Source organism: Cheilinus undulatus, linkage group 19, assembly GCF_018320785.1.
Source record: "Cheilinus undulatus linkage group 19, ASM1832078v1, whole genome shotgun sequence".
NCBI classification, from domain to species: domain Eukaryota; kingdom Metazoa; phylum Chordata; class Actinopteri; order Labriformes; family Labridae; genus Cheilinus; species Cheilinus undulatus.
In genome coordinates, this window is record NC_054883.1 from 24521682 (window position 1) to 24539320 (window position 17639).

Sequence of the window (17639 nt, forward strand, 5' to 3'; positions counted from 1 at the left end):
GTCGCCTTGATGTAGCCGTCGAGAGCTAAACAAACATGGCTCTGCCACTTTATCAGACGTCAGATCTTTACGATACGTAGACACAAGATATAGCAAGTATGCGACGATTAATCAGAATAATGCCAGCCAAAGGCGTAGATAACCGGGTGTATTACTGTTGAGTTAGTTAGTTTAGCGTATCCCTTTGTGACCGTGTTTACACAGTGCTAACTCTTCAGTTGGCTAATGTAAGCTAGCAAGATGGACCTTGGAACAATGTTGTACAACAATTTAAAAGATGTTACATGGAGCACGACGTCCTTGCCGCTAGATCAACTGGTCAGTGCTTACAGGCTGCCCCAGATTGTCAAGCTTGATAACGGTTAGTAAGTTTATGTTACTGCTATTTTTTTATGCTAGCTGCTAAAATGCCTGTTAGCTGTTAGCATAGACACCGAGCCGTTGGTGTCACACTTTTTCTTTAGGTTTGTGGTGTATACTTCAGTAATTTTCTGCAACAGTAGCATGTAAATATTACTGGAACTTTGTTTTTTATGACCATGACAGTTTGATATTTAAGGACACTTCTATTTTTAAGTCTTTGCTATGTCTTGTTAAACTCACAAATATGTAGAGTAGTCCTGTATTCTCAATAGAGTCCTGCTGTTATATACTGTATATATGGTGTAGAATATACTAAAAACAGTTTATGCCCTTTTTGACTTGTACTTGTAAGACATGTGCGGGGAAATCAAAAAGAAAGCATCAGAAGACTGCCAGTTGTGAACTTAAACAAAACTTAATGCAATTTGAAGTTATATCATACCACATTTTTTAACTTAAGTCTACTTACAGTAAACATCAAACAATGTCAGTGTCGGTGCCAATACTACAGCTTAGAGGTTTAGTCCTAGGCACCCACTGTTTGGCTTTTTGGTAGGGGGGTGGGGTAACCTACTAAAAATGTATCCAGACTCACACTGTAACCTGCAGAAATGCAATGCACATTACATACTGTATCTTTTAAGGATGCACGCTATTTTTGGCATGATATTGATGTCAGCAGATGTTTATTATTGGTATTGGCAGATTGGAAGATTTCTCACAAAATTTCAATCCGTATTTTGGCTATTAAAGTATGTGTATATCAGCTGTAAATCAGCTGTAAATATTGTCCATACAAACAAATGTTAATGAAGTTTTAGGCTGGACCAACAGGCTGAAGTCTTTTTCTTTATTCATCATCATTCCTTGCACTGTAAGTGTGTTTGAAGGATTGTAAATGTGTGAATTTGTACAACATCATACTTTGAATTTTCTGTTTTAAGGGCTGAATTTTGGGGTCTGAACTACATCTAAATATTGGTATTCTCCACAATTAATTTGTAAATATTGGCATGTCAGATATTGTTGATTATAAATAAAGACTTACCTCATTAAGGGTAAAGCAAACCTACGCAAAAACTCTAGTCGCAAGATGCATCCAATGGCCAAAACACTGCAGTCTGGACTGCCTATTCAGGCCCACAGCTTTGATTACATTAGTCCCATTATCTGCGCTGATGAATACTTGACAAGTTTCTGACAAGTTCCATGACATGAGAGCATCTTTCAGACCTTGATCAAGGAGCTCTCTTTTGTGATCTCTGTTAAAAACTTTCACCTATTTTAAACTTGATAGTCGAGGTACTGCCATTTAATACATCTCACATGGCAAAAGCTATAATACATCGATATATATATATATCGTCCACCCCTAGATCAGATAAACTTTTCCATTTCCTGACTCTCTAACAGATCAGCCATAGGTTGGCTGGTTAGAGAATGGGTTAGCTTGATAAGAGAATATTTTTTAATGTTGTTTACTTCTAGTTGATTATAGTACAAAAAGATAAAAATGATACTTGTTACAGTACCACAAAACTGAATCACAAGTTCTCAGTAATAACCTGCAAGAGTGTCTTGAGTCTGACCTAAATGATAAATAATCTGCATCGGCCAGTGCTGCTGCTTCCCTGTATAACAGGCAGCAACTTTTGGTCAAAAGAAGAAGATGTGCCTGCACACATGGTCGGAGCCACAAAAAACAATTAGATTACTAATGTCTGGGGAAAAGTGTTTGTATGTAATAACCAGAGGTCTTCTTTGGGTGATGACTTTTTATCCAACGTTTTTGTGGCTTGACCCAGTGTGAGGTCAAATGTCTCCCTTTTTGAAAAATGCTTTGTTTGCATAACCTGTCTTTTTCTCCCATGAGACAGTAGTAGCAGTATGAGTCAGCTTCAGTTGCCCCTTTAAGTCTGTAATCTGTAAAAGACATAAACTTAGAGCTGTTTAAGCAAATTGCTTGATAATTCAGTACATTATTTTTGATACATGTGATACAATATGATATAACCTCTAATGTGGATTAATCTGTAGAAAGTTGAGTTTATTTTGATGCGCAGTTTAAATGGAAACTTTCTGAACTCAGCAGTAGTTATGATTTGTGCTTTATCCTGTTTGAGACCTCTGTCACACTCTGCTGCGCCTCTGCTGCAGAACTGTGAAGGTGCATTGCTACTTTTAAACTGGAGTGCTTGCTTTTAGAGAGGTATGGATTAGGGCATTAGTCATTGTCCGTAGAGGATAGTGACTGGAGTTAGCTGAGAAATCCAATGCCCTGGCATGAGTGGAGCAGACACAGGGGCAGTACAAAAGAGAGAATGGATTATAGTGCAATTATCCTTGGCATAGTTGAGATAATATTTAAATGAAATATTCTTTATGCACATGATCTTGTCAGATGTATTGATTTAATAAATGCCACTTTATGCCAATTTTATCAAAACTCCAGTAAAAAGACTCATTTCATCATTTAGCTACAGTATTAACTAAGTACTTTTACATTTTGCAGATGTCATAAGATGTGATGTTCAAAGGGGAGTACAGATATTCGTACATAGTTTTAATATTTTGTGGTTTTCACTCTTTATAGCATCTTGCAGTATTGCAGCATCTCCTGGACTGTGATGTGTTATCACTGTGTTCACTCCTGCAGGTCAGCTGGTTGAAGGGCTCAGGGAAAATGACTACCTCTTGATTCATTCCTGCCGTCAGTGGACAACTATTACTGCTCACAGTCTAGAGGAGGGACACTACGTCATTGGGCCCAAAATAGAGATTCCAGTTCACTATGAAGGTAAGCGACTTCCGCTTGAATGCATCCTGTGTCTTTGCATTTTATTAAAGTGTGACTGATTTATGTTGTTGTTCTTCAGGTCAGTTTAAGCTTCTGGAGCAGGACAGAGATGTGAAGGAGCCAGTGCAGTACTTCAACAGCGTAGAGGAGGTTGCCAAAGCATTCCCTGAAAGAGTTTACGTCATGGAAGAAATAACTTTCAATGTTAAGGTACATCATCTCTTTGAGGAATTTTATGACCTGGCATGCTGGTTTAGCTCAGTTGGGAGGCTGCAGTCCTCGATTCTGTGGTCACATGTATGAATCCTGATCTTGATTCTGTTTGGTGCAGGTCTTCCCCCAATCACTCATTCCCAATTTTTCCTGTCTTTCAGCTGTTCTGTCTAATAAAGGCAGAAAGCTACACAATAATGAAAAAATACAAATAGTTAAAAAAAAGAAAGATTTGTGACGGTTTCTGCAGCCTTTTTTAAAACAGATCAGTCAGAGATGTACGGTGTGTGAAGTCACCAAACCTCAAGTTCAAGTCTGAGTTGAGCCACCAATGCTCAAAGAAGGATCTGAGTCAAGTCTTCATTACCTGAGGAGGCTTTTAGGTTGAGTGTGAGCTATTCTGAGATAAGCTTGTTCCTCCATTTTAGCACATTTTTCAATTTATTTGAAAATTTTGTTTGATTAAATGCTTTTAAGATGAGCTTGAACTGATAAGCTTTGACTGTACCTCAGTCTTAGAAGGTGTGATATTGTTTAAAATCAATTAATCAGCTAGCCCTACCCTTTTATTACTTTTGGAGACCTATGTGAGGATTGAGGGGGGCTTCACTTTAGTGGTTTCAGTCATGTCTTAAAGATGTTAAACCATAGATTACTTTAAAATGGTCTAAATCTGAGCGACAACAAGACATAGGTCATTGTGTTTGGTCAGCCTGATCTGCTAGAAAGCACTCTCAGCCCTCTTGCCTCTGTGTGCATTCTTCAGTGAAGTCTTGGTGCTTATTTTGATGATGCTTTTAAATTTGATCAGCACATCTCTTCTGTTGTAAAGCTTTTTTTTTTAACTAAGGCTAATATCTAAAGTAAAGTTGCATTTCCCTTTCAAAGATTCAGAGAAGATTAAGCATGCATTTATATCATCTGGACTTGAGTACTACCCCTACAGCTAATCCAAAATGTGGCGGCCCACCTCCTGACAGGCACGACAAAGAAGGACCACATCATTACCCAAGTTGCTGTCACTACACTGGCTTGTTGTTTGCTACAGGATAGAATTTAAGATTTTATTGATAGCTTTTAAAGCTCATGATGGTTTGGCACCATCTTACTAATGTGAACTGCTTCATTTACATGCTCCAGCTAGAATATTGAGGTCTGCCAACCAGCTGCTCCTGGATGGGTACAAAACAAGGCTCTAAACCAGGGCTGTTCCAGCTTGGTCATTAGCTGCCCTGAAACTGTGGAACAGTGGAACTTACCCCTCCAAATAGGCCAGAGAGATCAGCCCCAGTCATTGTTCAACTCGTCTCCTCTCTTTGTCTTTCATTTCAGGATGAGATTGTTTTATCTCAACAGATTTGATATCACTATTTCTTTAACCTTTATTTTATGTTATATTTTAATTTATTTTATGTATACAATATTATTTCCTCATGATGTATTCCGATTTCATGTCCTTCCTTTGACAATGTGAAGCACTTTGGTCGATACTGATTGTTTTAAATGTGCCATACAAATTAAGTTGAATTGAATGCTGTGAGTGATGTATAAATATGCCTGCCATTATAATATCTTTATGCGCTATGTCATGTTTCCACAGATGGCTTCAGGGGAATGCAATGAAGACACTGAAGTTTACAATATCACTCTGAGCACAGGTGATGAACTGACACTAATGGGCCAGGCTGAGATCCTTTATGCCAAAACCTCCAAAGAGAAATCAAGATTCAACACCATTTTCAAGAAGATTGGGAAGCTAAACTCGATCAGTAAGATCGGTCGAGGAAAGATGCCGTGTTTGATCTGCATGAACCATCGCACCAATGAGAGCATCAGCCTGCCATTCCAGTGTAAAGGCAGGTTCAGCACATGTAGTCCGCTCGAGCTGCAGATGCAAGACGGTGAGCACACCATCAGGAACATCGTGGAGAAAACCCGCCTCCCAGTTAATGTCACAGTGCCCAGCAGTCCGCCCCGCAACCAGCACGACCTCCACCTCATCCGTGAAGGTCATCGCTACAAACTTGTCAACATTCAGACCAAAACTGTGGTTGTATGCTGCATTCTGCGGAGCAACAAAATTATCCCAACCCACTTCCCTTTCCACATGGCCATGCCCCGGTTCATTATCCCAGAGGAGCTGCTGCAGGGAGAGCTGTGGCTTGACACCATGGTGCATCGCTGGTTCTCCTTCTGCCAGGAGCAGTTTGACATTGACGACTATTCCCGAGCTGTCCGGGATGTACGGACAGACTGGAACGATGAAGGAAAGAGCCCGAAGAAAAGCAGCGGGAATGGAAGCTGCAGTGGAAGCAGCGGAGGGAGCAACACCTCCAACGGATGTCCCAACCACATGCACATCCCCAGCTCTTTAACCTATGCCCGTGATGAGCTCACGCAGTCCTTCCACAGGCTCTCTGTGTGTGTGTACGGCAGCAACCTGCACGGGAACAGTGAGGTGAACCTGCAGGGCTGTATGACGCTGTGTGGAGACTGGGCTCTTCTGCCGTCTGATAGCATCCCGTCAGACTCAGGAGAGAATGAACACTATTTTCCCGAGCTGTTAGAAAACACAAACCAACAAACGTCTCTCAACAAGTCAGATGTCCCCTATGAGGAGCTGTGGTTGGATCACCTGAGAAGTCAGATCCCTAAACCTTCTTTGAGTGAAGGACTTCAAGGCATCAACAATGGCTGTTCTTCAACAGCAGCTCTGTCATTCCCGGTCACGTGTCCTCTCAGTGCAGCGACAAGCTCAGATGTTTCTCTGACTCCACCACCTGTCCCACCCAAATCTGAAGCTGTGAGTATGCACCTCATATATTCACACAAAGTGCACCTAAGAGTTCTAGAAAATTTCAGACAAGCTGTCTCTAGAAATCTTATTCATATATGTGGGAGACCATCCCTGTTGGATGGGAAGGAAGGGTCTTACCTGTAATTCCACCAGACGCATTCTCAGTCTGTCTCTGCTCCGTCACAGCAAAGGAACCGATAGGTTTCAGTTTTAGCCAATGAGAGTGCTTCCATCAGCACCATTGCGTTGCTCCATCACGGCACTCCTCAGCAGATATGCAGGGCTATTTTTGCCAAATGTTGGACCACAGACGGCAGGGCATTCAGTCAAACTACAGTGCAACTGTGACAGACTTGGAGACAGACCCAGTGGAAGTCCAGGGTTAGGAGGCATGATATGATGTTAAAGGAACAACCCAAGTGGCAGATAAAGGAACAGTCTTTTCTACAACTGGCTCTTTAAGTTAACACATGTGGCTTACCCTGAACATTTCAGACAGTTTTTAGGAGTTTTGTTAAAGTGTGAATAGGGCTTAGCAAACTTAAAGGGTTACTACCCAGTATTTTCAGTCTTGGTTGTTTTTGCAACACCCTGGGTTATTTTTGTAACAGGAAGTCTAGTTAAATGCTCTCACACTCTCTGCTACTTTTGTGGAGAAAAAACAAGTTAACAGATGTCATTCAGTAACTAATATTATCCAACTGTTATCTGGATTGTATTTAACTTTTTTTAATCAAAGTTCTGATTTCATGCTGCTAACAGTGAGAGCATTTTTCCATAAAAGAACACAGCACAATTATATCTGCTACCTGGCTGATGTGTTGAAGTATGAGCCCTTTTACACCACTTTTTAAAAAAATGTTAAAATATTCTTTGATGCAAAACTGTCAGAATTTACTGTTTCCTGGGGCTATATCATACATTGGGCACTCTTGACGTTCATAGCTGATCCGTCTTAACAGTGGTCATTATTTTGAATTTCTCCAAAGATAAACTGTATCACACAAAAAGCATCAAAACATTTTATTTGATTAAGACCTTTGCAGGGTGTCTACAGGCTCTTAAAAAACTATTAAAAGTTGATAAACCAATTTAGCAAAAATAACCTTTTAAAAAGTTTCAAAAAGTCATAAATACAAGACCATGTGGTCTTACATTTTGTGGCTATTTTCAGTTTCATGTTTGTCAAGAAAGGTTGCAGGCAACTTTCCTGCTTTAGCTTTCACATTTATTTCAGATTGCACGCATGTTAATGTTCTGGCCCATTGAGCTACCACTTCATCCATAAAGCTCCGTTGGTCCCTAGCGAGGAAGTTGACAGTATGATTCAGTGATGTGTGCATGTAAATGATCAATGTAAGTTTCATGAGAAGGTTATGGAAGTTGAGGCTGGAGTGAACCATTGATAGTGCAGTGAAGCTTTTGTCTAGTGTAATACTGGCACACAGCATGTTAATGTTAGCACTGCTGACATTTCAAAGTAAGCTTTATTTGCTTACAGCACCAACAAATACTGTCTGTGCTTTCTTTACCAAGTAGTCACATTTTTATCCTACCATCCAAACAAAACATGCACATAACTGTCGCAAGTGTAACTGGTTAGAAACTGAAGCTGTAAATGAGGTCTTAAAATACATGGAGAAGTCTAAAAAATAATACATTTAATGTGAGAGTTCCTGTATATACCCTGCTTTAATATTGTCTGGTACTAATCTTGCTTAAAATAAATATTGAATATTTGTTTTGTTTTATGTTGAAACTTTTTTCTTTCCTGACCAGGTGAAGGAAGAATGCCGTCTTCTAAACGCCCCTCCTATTCCTCCACGTAGTTTGAAACAGATGCCGACAGTCCCCGTCCTATCCAAGCCTCGGCAGCAAGACACCCGGTCTCCAAGTCCAACCCTCTCCTATTACTCCTCTGGACTCCACAACATGTAAGAACTTAAATCTTTTGAGTAACATTTGCATATTACATTTTAAGTCTTAACAGGGTTTTAAAAATACTTTTCCTCTTCCTTGCTAAGCTGTCCCCGGATATCTAGCTTGTTTTTTAAAATGATACATCTCTCAAAGGTAAACCTGACAAGTCTTAAGAAAGACCATTTCAAACCATTAAAGCCAGCCCTTTTATTAATGGTGGGCTGTTAAATTGATTAATTGATAGATTGGCTACTGATATTAATAACTAGAAACAGCCATTCTGTCACTCCTTCCAAAGCTACCACTCTGCATGGACTAAAACAGTACTAACCCTAGCTATGCGACACATGGAAACAGCAGGTTTGTTTTATTGAGCGTTTATAGATGGTTATTTTATAATCCAACATGGTATTTGTGCAACACAGAATCAACTGAACAGCTGAGGTAAAAGATGTACAGAAGACTCAACATTGAAGTTACTCTTTTTGCTAGTTGAGTTGGTCTGTTTAGAAGAATATTTGGGATGATGTTTACAAGGCGCTCAAGGAAGCTACCATTTAGTTATGGAGAACAGAACATGCGTAATAAAGATCGATAATCAATAATAATATGACCCATGACTGGAGGACAGAACACACAGTCTGGGCTCTGTTTCTCAGACAGCTTTTTCTGTATGCGAGCGTAACAGCCAGAGTGCTTTGGTCTAAACTGTGACCGCATTAACGTGCAACTTCTAGCTGATTGCGTCCATAGATTTCATCGTAACAGAAGTTGTTGAAAATGGAAACATTCATCCTCATCTGGGTCATGGTGGCAACAGGCTGAGCAAGTCAATCCAGACATCTCGCTCCCAAGTGACATTTTCCTACTCCTTCTGGGGGATCCCGAGGCGTTCCCAGACCAGACAGGATACATAATCCCTCCAGCACATTTTGGTCTCCTTCTAACCGGACGTGCCTCCAAAGGAAGGCAGACCAGACCAGATGCCCAAACAACCTCAAATGGCTCATTTCAAATGCAAAGGAGCTGCAACTCTACTTCAAAATCCCTCCTAATGTCTGAACTCCTCACCCCATCTCTAAGGCCAAGCCCTCTGGAGAAAACTAATTTCAGCCGCTTGTATACGACATTTAATTCTTTCAGTCATTACCCAGAGTTCATGACCACAGATGAGGGTTGGAAGGTAGATCTACCAGTAAATCTTGAGCTTTGCCTTCCAGCAGCAAGGCCCCCCTGCCTCCCTCTTCACCACAACGGACCTACACAATGCCCACAATACTGCTGATGCTGCACCGATCTGCCTTTCAGTGTTACACTGTTTACCTTTACTCATGAACAAGAAAAAGTCTTCCCGAATGTCCAAATATACATCAGATATGTATTTAATGAAAAACTCAACTAATACAAGCACAGCCCCAGAGGGATTCAGCTGAATGTCACCAGTTATAAGGTCACTTGTAGACTGTACTTCAGTCTTGTTCCCATTAATTTTTCAGGTTTCCATGTCAATTTCTTTAACAAAACTTATCTGTGCCAACCTCCTACAACAGGCATGTTTGTCTCTGTGTAATAAAAATAACACATCCTAATAATCTGTATGATTTTAGACTTGATCTGTCAGTTAGTTCTGATTTCCACAGCTGTTGTTCCTGATGTTATGTTGCTTCTGTTATATCCCCTCTGCCTTCTTCTAGGCCTGGGTGATATGGCCTAAACATCATGTAAGGGAAATTTTTCTTGCAGTTTACGGCAATGGTAATTTAAAATTAAAAGAGATAATGCATATAGATGCATATTCACATGTTTAAACCCTCTTCCTCCCCCTTAAACAAGCCTGTGTTGGCATACTGAACTCATATGATCGGAAAAACATTTTTTTATAAGTCTTTCTGTGTTCCCTTCTTTCTCCTGTATTCATAGTTTTAACTGCTGAGGTGTGTTGAGCTGCTACTGATTTTGGCACATTTCCTGACATGGGCAATCACAAGAAAAGAATTTGAGGAAAAATAACAACTATGGACTTTTATTGCGATGCCCTTGACAGAAGTAGCGTGTCTATCATTGATTTAATTTAGCTTTGGCTGCCTAACGGTCAAGTTTACGCAGCTTAAGAGCTTACAGCTGTTTCTCTGACCTCGTGTAATGCCACAGCCTGGATATTTGACTTATCATGGACTTCACACAAGACAATCAAAAGTTAAAACACACCTTTAAAAGGTTGTTTGAGCCTTTGTAAGAGGAACCGTTGCAGCACTGGTCTCAAGACAAACCAAGACAAACTAATGCAGCATGTACCATGTGTTAAAACTCCAGACAGACAGATGCTTTGAAAAGCAAATACTCGCTGTATGTTGCTGTTATTATAGCCATTAGAGTTGGAGAGGAACAAGCATGCCTTTTATCTGTATGCATGTTTAGTAGAAAAAATAAAATAAAATAAATAAGTAAAGGGTGGGGGATATTTGGTTCATTACCCAGCTGCTCCTAATGCTAGACCAAAATGTGCTAATGTTTGGGCTAAACCTGTAAAGACGGTGTTACAGAAATGCATCCCTTGGCAGAAATTTTACCAGTGATGGTATTAAAACTAGTTTACTTCCCACCATTGAATCCTACTTGTAAAGTAATTTGCCTCCTGCAATTTATGTGTTAATTCTGGAGGGCATGCACAGCTGGCGTTTTAAACAGATGCTGGAGACATGTAGCAGCTGTCACGCATGTGTGTAACTAAAAGCAAGCATTTCTCCAATTTAAGGAAAAAAAACCTAAGTCTTTCAGTGGCAAAAATGTCACTTTTAGAAGAAAATTTAGACAAGAACATATACCTCCAGAAATAAGCTGCAGCCATTTTTACCTGTTTGTTTACAGCTGAAGAAATCGAGTTTTAATGGTCTTTTAGACCGTAGAGTATGTGGTATTTTTAAAATCTGGGAATAAAATCACTGGAATTGTCTTTAAACAAGACTCTATCATATAGAAGTATTACTTTAGAAGTCTTTGCCTTCAACTTTAAGAACGTTTAAGGATCATGTCTCTCTCTGTTTAAAAATAACCAATGTCTTACAGTTGTCCATATGATGTTATACATGCTAATCTTATATTTTTCCCACAGTAGTGGAACAAGTGAGCCAGAGGCGGTGGAACCACAAGAGCAGAGTAACGTGTGCTATCCCTGTAACTGGGCTAAATCCAGCTGCACTGAACCAAACACTACGCTGTCCAGTGGCAGCCTGCCATCTGACGGGATGTCTTCCAGATTGTCTTGGCCAAATAACTTCAGCGGAGGAGAATCCCACGGCATGGATGAATTCCTGCCAACCAGCTGTCGCAGCTACTACAGCTACCCCAGAAAAAGGACCCCGAGCACCCCGAAGACCTGCACGTCCAGCTTGGTCGACTTCGATGGCAGAGAGCACGCACAAAGCAGCAAAGACTTCAGGCTACAGAAAGATTCTCTGAACCAGTTCTGCACCAAATCTTCAAGTTACAATTCAGACATGTACAGAGACAAACCGATAGAAGAATCAAACACTAAGCAGAGCCTCTCCTGTCCAATTTTACCACCCAGGACACCAAAATCAAACGCTGTAAAGAAGTGCACAGATTTACCGACGGGATCGATCTGTGACGGCACACAGGAGACATCAAACAGCTCTCTGACTCAGACAGAGCCGGGAACTAAAGAGATATTTTCCATCATCAACACATTAACTCCTAACTGTCCATCCTGGCAGCCCCCACCCTGTCTCGCCGGTCTGTCCATCGAAGAGGTTTCTAAATCTCTGAGGTTTATCGGCCTGCCTGACGACATCGTGTCTCTGTTTGTGTCCGAAAAGATTGATGGTAATTTACTTCTGCAGCTCACAGAGGAGATTCTGTCTGAGGACTTCAAGCTGAGCAAACTGCAGGTGAAGAAACTGATGCAGTTTATAAACGGGTGGAGGCCCAAGATTTAACTGACCGTATGTGACACTAAATCCAGAGACGGTGATGCCTTCAGTATATATGCTATGCACACACCAAGCCACAGAGTTTGTTTTGTATAATATGAACTTAATCCATGTTCCTTATTGTGGAGGAGGCTTCTTCTCCACGTCCCCTCTGTGACTGCTCTTTACTAATTGAATGAAATCATTCGGCACTTTCATGAAGACGTTTTCATGTCGGCTTCTTCTTAGTACTTTTCACCCAAAGCCTACAAGTGTTCATGTCATAAAAACAAAAAAGAACTTATTTAAAGTTAAACATTGATGCAGCAAGGACAAGAAAACATCTTTCAAGAGATGTTCCTGTTAAAGACAGAGTGATTCTGATTGCGATGGAAAATGTGATGAATAGATGGACATGATAACCAACAGAAAATATGATTTTAATTCAATAGATTGTTAAATAATGAAAAGTATGGGGTTAAGTTCTGCTTCCTCCAAGGTCCAGTAAAGGAGGATGTTGCTCCTTTATAAAACCAAAACCTAAATTTAGCTCACAGGTTTCGAGATAAACCTGTTCTTTTCACATTTTAATCACGTGTACATCCTGAGGGTAATTCTGGTACTAAACCTGGCTCTAGTTGTGCACAATATGAGGTCTAACTGGTTTAAATTCAAAAAACTTCTGGAGGTGCTAAAGTGAATTATTTGGCCCAACACAAAATTGAACAAGCCAGCTTCATCCCTTTGGGCAACTTGGCTAAAGTCCATCCTCTGCTAGTTGTTTTGTCGCACACAGGCTAGGATTGTTATTCTAGTGTCTGACATTAATGAAATAATCCCTACAGAGATGTACCTTTGTGTTAAAGACAAAAATGAATTTCCAAACCATAAGATAGTCACTGTATCATTCTAGTGGACAGACTCCATTGACTTAAACAGTAATTTCACCCTAATGTGTACTGGGCAACTTCTGCCTTGACCTGCTAGTTTGTATGTGATTGCATGTCACAAGATGTTGTGTTGGATACGATGTGTCCCAGCTTTTTTGACTACGGCACTGACTTGCACAGGGGTGGCATTGAGTAACTTATTTACCTACTCTGCCTCAGTTCACCAATAATATCTGCTTTTAAGTACGGTAAAATCCAGTGAATAAAACATTTTAGTACCTATGTTTTCATCTAAATAGACCAATATACTTGTATAAAATGCTGAGACAAAGACCATCATCCTGAGCCCTTTTTGCATAAGCACTCCTGAAAATGTTCTTTTAAAAAGTAATAATGAATAATGATGTGGAAATTTTCAGGGTAGCCAAACCAGAACATTTGGCTTGTGTTTGAAGACAAACTAAGTATAACTTCCTTCACACATGCACCCCACTCAGAAAAATTTAGGAAATTTTGAGGAATTTTGTGCAAGTGCAAATAAGGCTATTCACTGCACATGACCAGAAACTATTGAAAATTCACTTCCATTCATGTGCTTCATTTTTTATAATTTTCTGGAATAAACCAGACTGACTACGCCACTTTTTACCATCCCATCTCTGTCATTAGGATAACAATGCTGCATTTAATTTAACAGCGGTGTACTGCATAGTAAATAAACCTTGTGGAGGGTTGGTTTGATTGAAGACTCAATTTAAGACAAGAAGTCGCCTGAGGAGTTGAACAAACTTGGGCCTTCACTTCATAACTGTGAATGTTACTGTATGCTAAGGCCTCATCTACTATGCTATCACCTATCAAACAGCTGACCTCCACATGGTGAAAACAGATGTCGCTAATAGAGAAACACAGCTGCACAGAACTTGCAAAACATAGTAGAACTCATCCTGCAGGAAGACAGTTTAAAAAATTTTCCCTCTTGAAGCCCCCCCCGAAGAATACTGTCTTATTCTCTGGATTTTACTGTAACACAACAGAATGGCAACCTTCAAATCTTCCTAGCTTTAAAATTCTGCATGTCAGCTCCAACACAAACATGCAAAAATGTATTTACTAGTAACTTCATTGCAAGTACATCAGTATGAAGAAGTTACCTTGCAACATTTTATGGACTCTTTTCCTGAATACCTGCACAATGAAATCAATGAACAGAGTATTTATTTACAATTTAAATACCAACAAAAAGAATTATGCTACATTGACATGTAGGCACTACTAGTATCCTGTTGTAACAGCTTGAATAGCAGACTTAACACTCTCATATGGATGCAGGATACTGGATTTTTGCTGGCGCCCAATATGCCAGTACTTACAAATTACATTATTATAGATACTGATATTTAAATGTAGTTCAGACCTAAAATTTTAGTCCTTAAAATGCACTTTAAAGTTTATGGAATAAGGATGAATCAGTCTGTTGGTCCAGCCTAAAATTCCAACTTATTTGTTCATACGTCCAATATTTTCAGTTGGTACAGGCAGATTTTATAGCCAAAATTTCTGTTCTAAATATCAGCAGAAATCTTCATATCTGCTGATACCAATAATTCACTCTTTAAAATAATATCTGCCGATACCGATAATATCGTGCATCCTTAAGGTCTCAACTCTCACACAGCAAACATCCAGTCAAAGAGGAGGATTTTTGGGGTGGCCACCCGTAAGCACCCCTCTGGGCACACCCCTAGTTGGATCTAGTCAAACTCTTTAAAGCACCAAAAAACCCACATCAAAATCTTTTTCCCTGCTGCAGTTCTAGCACCTTTGGTACCAGTTATATTGAAATAAATATGAATAAATAACAATTTGTGTTATGCCCAGTTTAAAAATACAGTAAAACCTACCATTGTTCCATCAGTGTCCTTTTAACAAAATTAACCCCTTTGAAGTTTTGTAGTAAAACTTTCAGTCTGCATCATAAAAAAAGACATTAATTAATGTAAGCTAATCAGTGATTTTGTGCTGATATAAACACTAAAAAAATACATGGAGAAGCTATACAGTTCTTAATAGAAAATACTTATAAATAAAAAAAGTAAAACCAAAAACATCATCAAGCTGTTGGAGCATATATTCTGTGATTTTCTTCACAGATCTCTGCAAGTGCAAATCCAAATAACGGTTCTTATGTGATATCATTATGCAAGTTTTTTTTCCTATCTAATGCCTTTTAATTGTAAAATTAATTCTTATTACTTGCTTCAAACATGGCCGCTGGCCGAAGAGAATTATGTCCCAACTTTATAACTAACATGCAAAGTTTACCCCAGAGGTGAATGACGTGGACGGTCTATGTAAACATGAATTATGCATCATGCACTTTGGTAGATTTCAGACTAACTGCAGAGAAGGTCATTAACTATAGAGCTATAAAAGAAAATTCTATGTAGACAAAAGCAGTGCATGCTTTTTCAAATGGTACTTACGTTTTGTTCTCCCTCTCTGTACAGTAAAGGTTCTCTAATGATCGCGCCTTAAACCCACAGACCTTAAAATGTTTCACCTCTAGTGACAGAACAGTCTTTATAAAATGCTCCAAATTTAGAGATACTCAGTATGATCTCAAATTTAATATGGTTTTCATGGTACCTAATTAACTTTAAATTTAGAGTTATTTAATTTATGCAGCTATGAATGAACTCGTGTATCTGGATGTAGAACGATGCAGAGTAGTTAAGGACAGACTGTTTGTGTGGCTGATTCATGAAGGTGCCTCAGCAGCAGCAGCCTCTGTACAAACACAGGTCTGATCTGTTGTTTTTAGTCTCTACTCCGCTGATGCTTTTAGCAGTGGAATGTTACATATTTTACTTGATATTTTTATTTTTTATGTAAGTGCGAATATAATGTTATTTTTTAAAAGAACGATTACTGATGTTGAAATAATTTTTATTGAAAAAAAAAAGCTCATGTTCAAATTTCAGTCTTTTGTTTATACTGTGTGATGTTGGCTACACACCAGATGGTTTTCAAATCTTAGCTAATTTTAAGAATGACATGGGGACAGCTACAACTGATTTGTTCACATTATAATCCTCTAAATTCTCGAGACAGACCAAGAGGCCACACTCCCGTGGTGATTCCACAGATGAGATCTCACAGAAACTCGTGATTAAATGTGTTTTTAGAAGAAAATCAGATATGGAGGATGACTGATGTGATCAGCTGCCTGTCCTGGGCTGTATTTATTTTTGAGTGAAACACAAAAAAACAAGGATATGTGAAATCCTGGCCAAGAAGGCGGCATTGTGTGACAGCAGTAAATTACACTACATCTAGCTGGTAAAGCCGTCCACTCTGCTTGCTCTCATTGGCAATTGCAGCCCGATCTTCAGTCAAGGCTTTGACTTGATCATGAGCAACAAATGATCATATTGGTGGGAAAACTTGAGGGTTTTATTAATTAAAAAATTGGTTGTGACAAGCCTCAAATTGGGAAACTCATTTTTGATTGTTTAGGGGGCAAGTCGGGCCTTAAATCATCTAGTCTGTAGCCATTATAACTTGGGTTGTAATTGGGGTTACTACTACATGCATCACAGTAACAAGTTGATCAGCTGTAAGCCACAGTTACAGTACATGCACAGTGACCAAAACGTAATGTTTCTATGCCTTGTGTCCAGGTAATTCTGCAGATTTCCTCTGAGATTTTCTTAGTGTCATCATGTTTTATGGATGAGTAAGATCTGTCCTTTTACAATATCGTCATCTGGTGGTTCATGTTCTATGCAAAGTCACGGCACTTCAGAGACCCGAAGAAGGAACAAAAGGAGTATTATGATTGATGAAATTACCAGTGTTCATTTCAGGTGAATTAAAATGCCAAAGGAGTTAAAAACCAGTGAATAATTCAGAGATGTATCTCTGAACATCACCATCATCACAGTGTTAAAGGCAAGTCCATAAAGTGTGTGAACTGTGGATGACTTAATGTGGACTTAAATGACTGTGACTCTGGGTTTGATGATATGGATCAGCGTAACTGAAATATGGACTTATTGATGGTTTTGTTTCAACTTCTGTTTTATTTTTGATTGTATGATCTATTAAAAAAGGATTAACTGATAACCATGGACATTTTTTGTCTCAGAAATTGTGAGTTAGATAAAAGTAGACCTTTAGCACTATTTGCATGGGATTAGTATTATCTGTGACCCTCTGGTAATTTATGAATCACTCCCTGACGTCAGTGTTTGGTGCAGTGCATTTGCAGTCTGGGATGTAATTAAATTTTCGTCTAATTCTGAAGGAAAACATGGAAGTCCTGCACGACAGCAGCAATGAACACATTGTGGATTTTTACTTGTAAATTCCATACAAAAATGTAATGTGGTGCACCCGTTTGCAGGTTAGGCTTCCTTCACATACATATGCTTTTAAACAGAGTTTACAAACGTGCCAAAGTATTTAATATTTTTTTACAGCAAGTTGTCCACGATCAACAAAACAGTGAATGATCTCTCCTGTCCCTCCTGTTACACGTGTGTTTAGGATAGGAACCGCTCTCGTCATCTGTTAAAGGTTTTCTGCAGTTTATTCTGTTCATGTTATCTTGCACCTCATTAATTTGGGATAATTTTTATTGTTTATGTTTGCTGACATTTTTGGCCGCTTGCAATCTGAGCCTAACAATTTCTTTTACAGCTTCTGAGCGATAATGACCGTATATC

The 17639-nt window shown here is 39.3% G+C and overlaps 1 protein-coding gene across 1 annotated transcript; it reads left to right on the top strand.

Moving 5' to 3' along the window:
- The first annotated feature begins 6 nt into the window (after positions 1–6).
- garem (GRB2 associated, regulator of MAPK1) lies at positions 7–17044 on the top strand. The gene is made up of 6 exons (XM_041814313.1): positions 7–361; positions 3020–3160; positions 3240–3370; positions 4974–6176; positions 7950–8104; positions 11203–17044. The coding sequence occupies exons 1-6, from the start codon at positions 241–243 to the stop codon at positions 12044–12046; spliced, it is 2595 nt and encodes an 864-aa protein (XP_041670247.1). The 5' UTR covers positions 7–240; the 3' UTR covers positions 12047–17044.
- The last annotated feature ends 595 nt before the right edge of the window (positions 17045–17639 follow it).

What these genes read in the sequence shown, in the direction of transcription:
- garem (XM_041814313.1), top strand. Translation starts at nt 241, where the DNA reads ATGGACCTTGGAACAATGTTGTACAACAATTTAAAAGATGTTACATGG. An exon ending in GATTCCAGTTCACTATGAAG is followed by an intron (nt 3,161 to 3,239) that starts GTAAGCGACTTC and finishes GTTGTTCTTCAG; the next exon opens with GTCAGTTTAAGCTTCTGGAG. An exon ending in AAATAACTTTCAATGTTAAG is followed by an intron (nt 3,371 to 4,973) that starts GTACATCATCTC and finishes ATGTTTCCACAG; the next exon opens with ATGGCTTCAGGGGAATGCAA.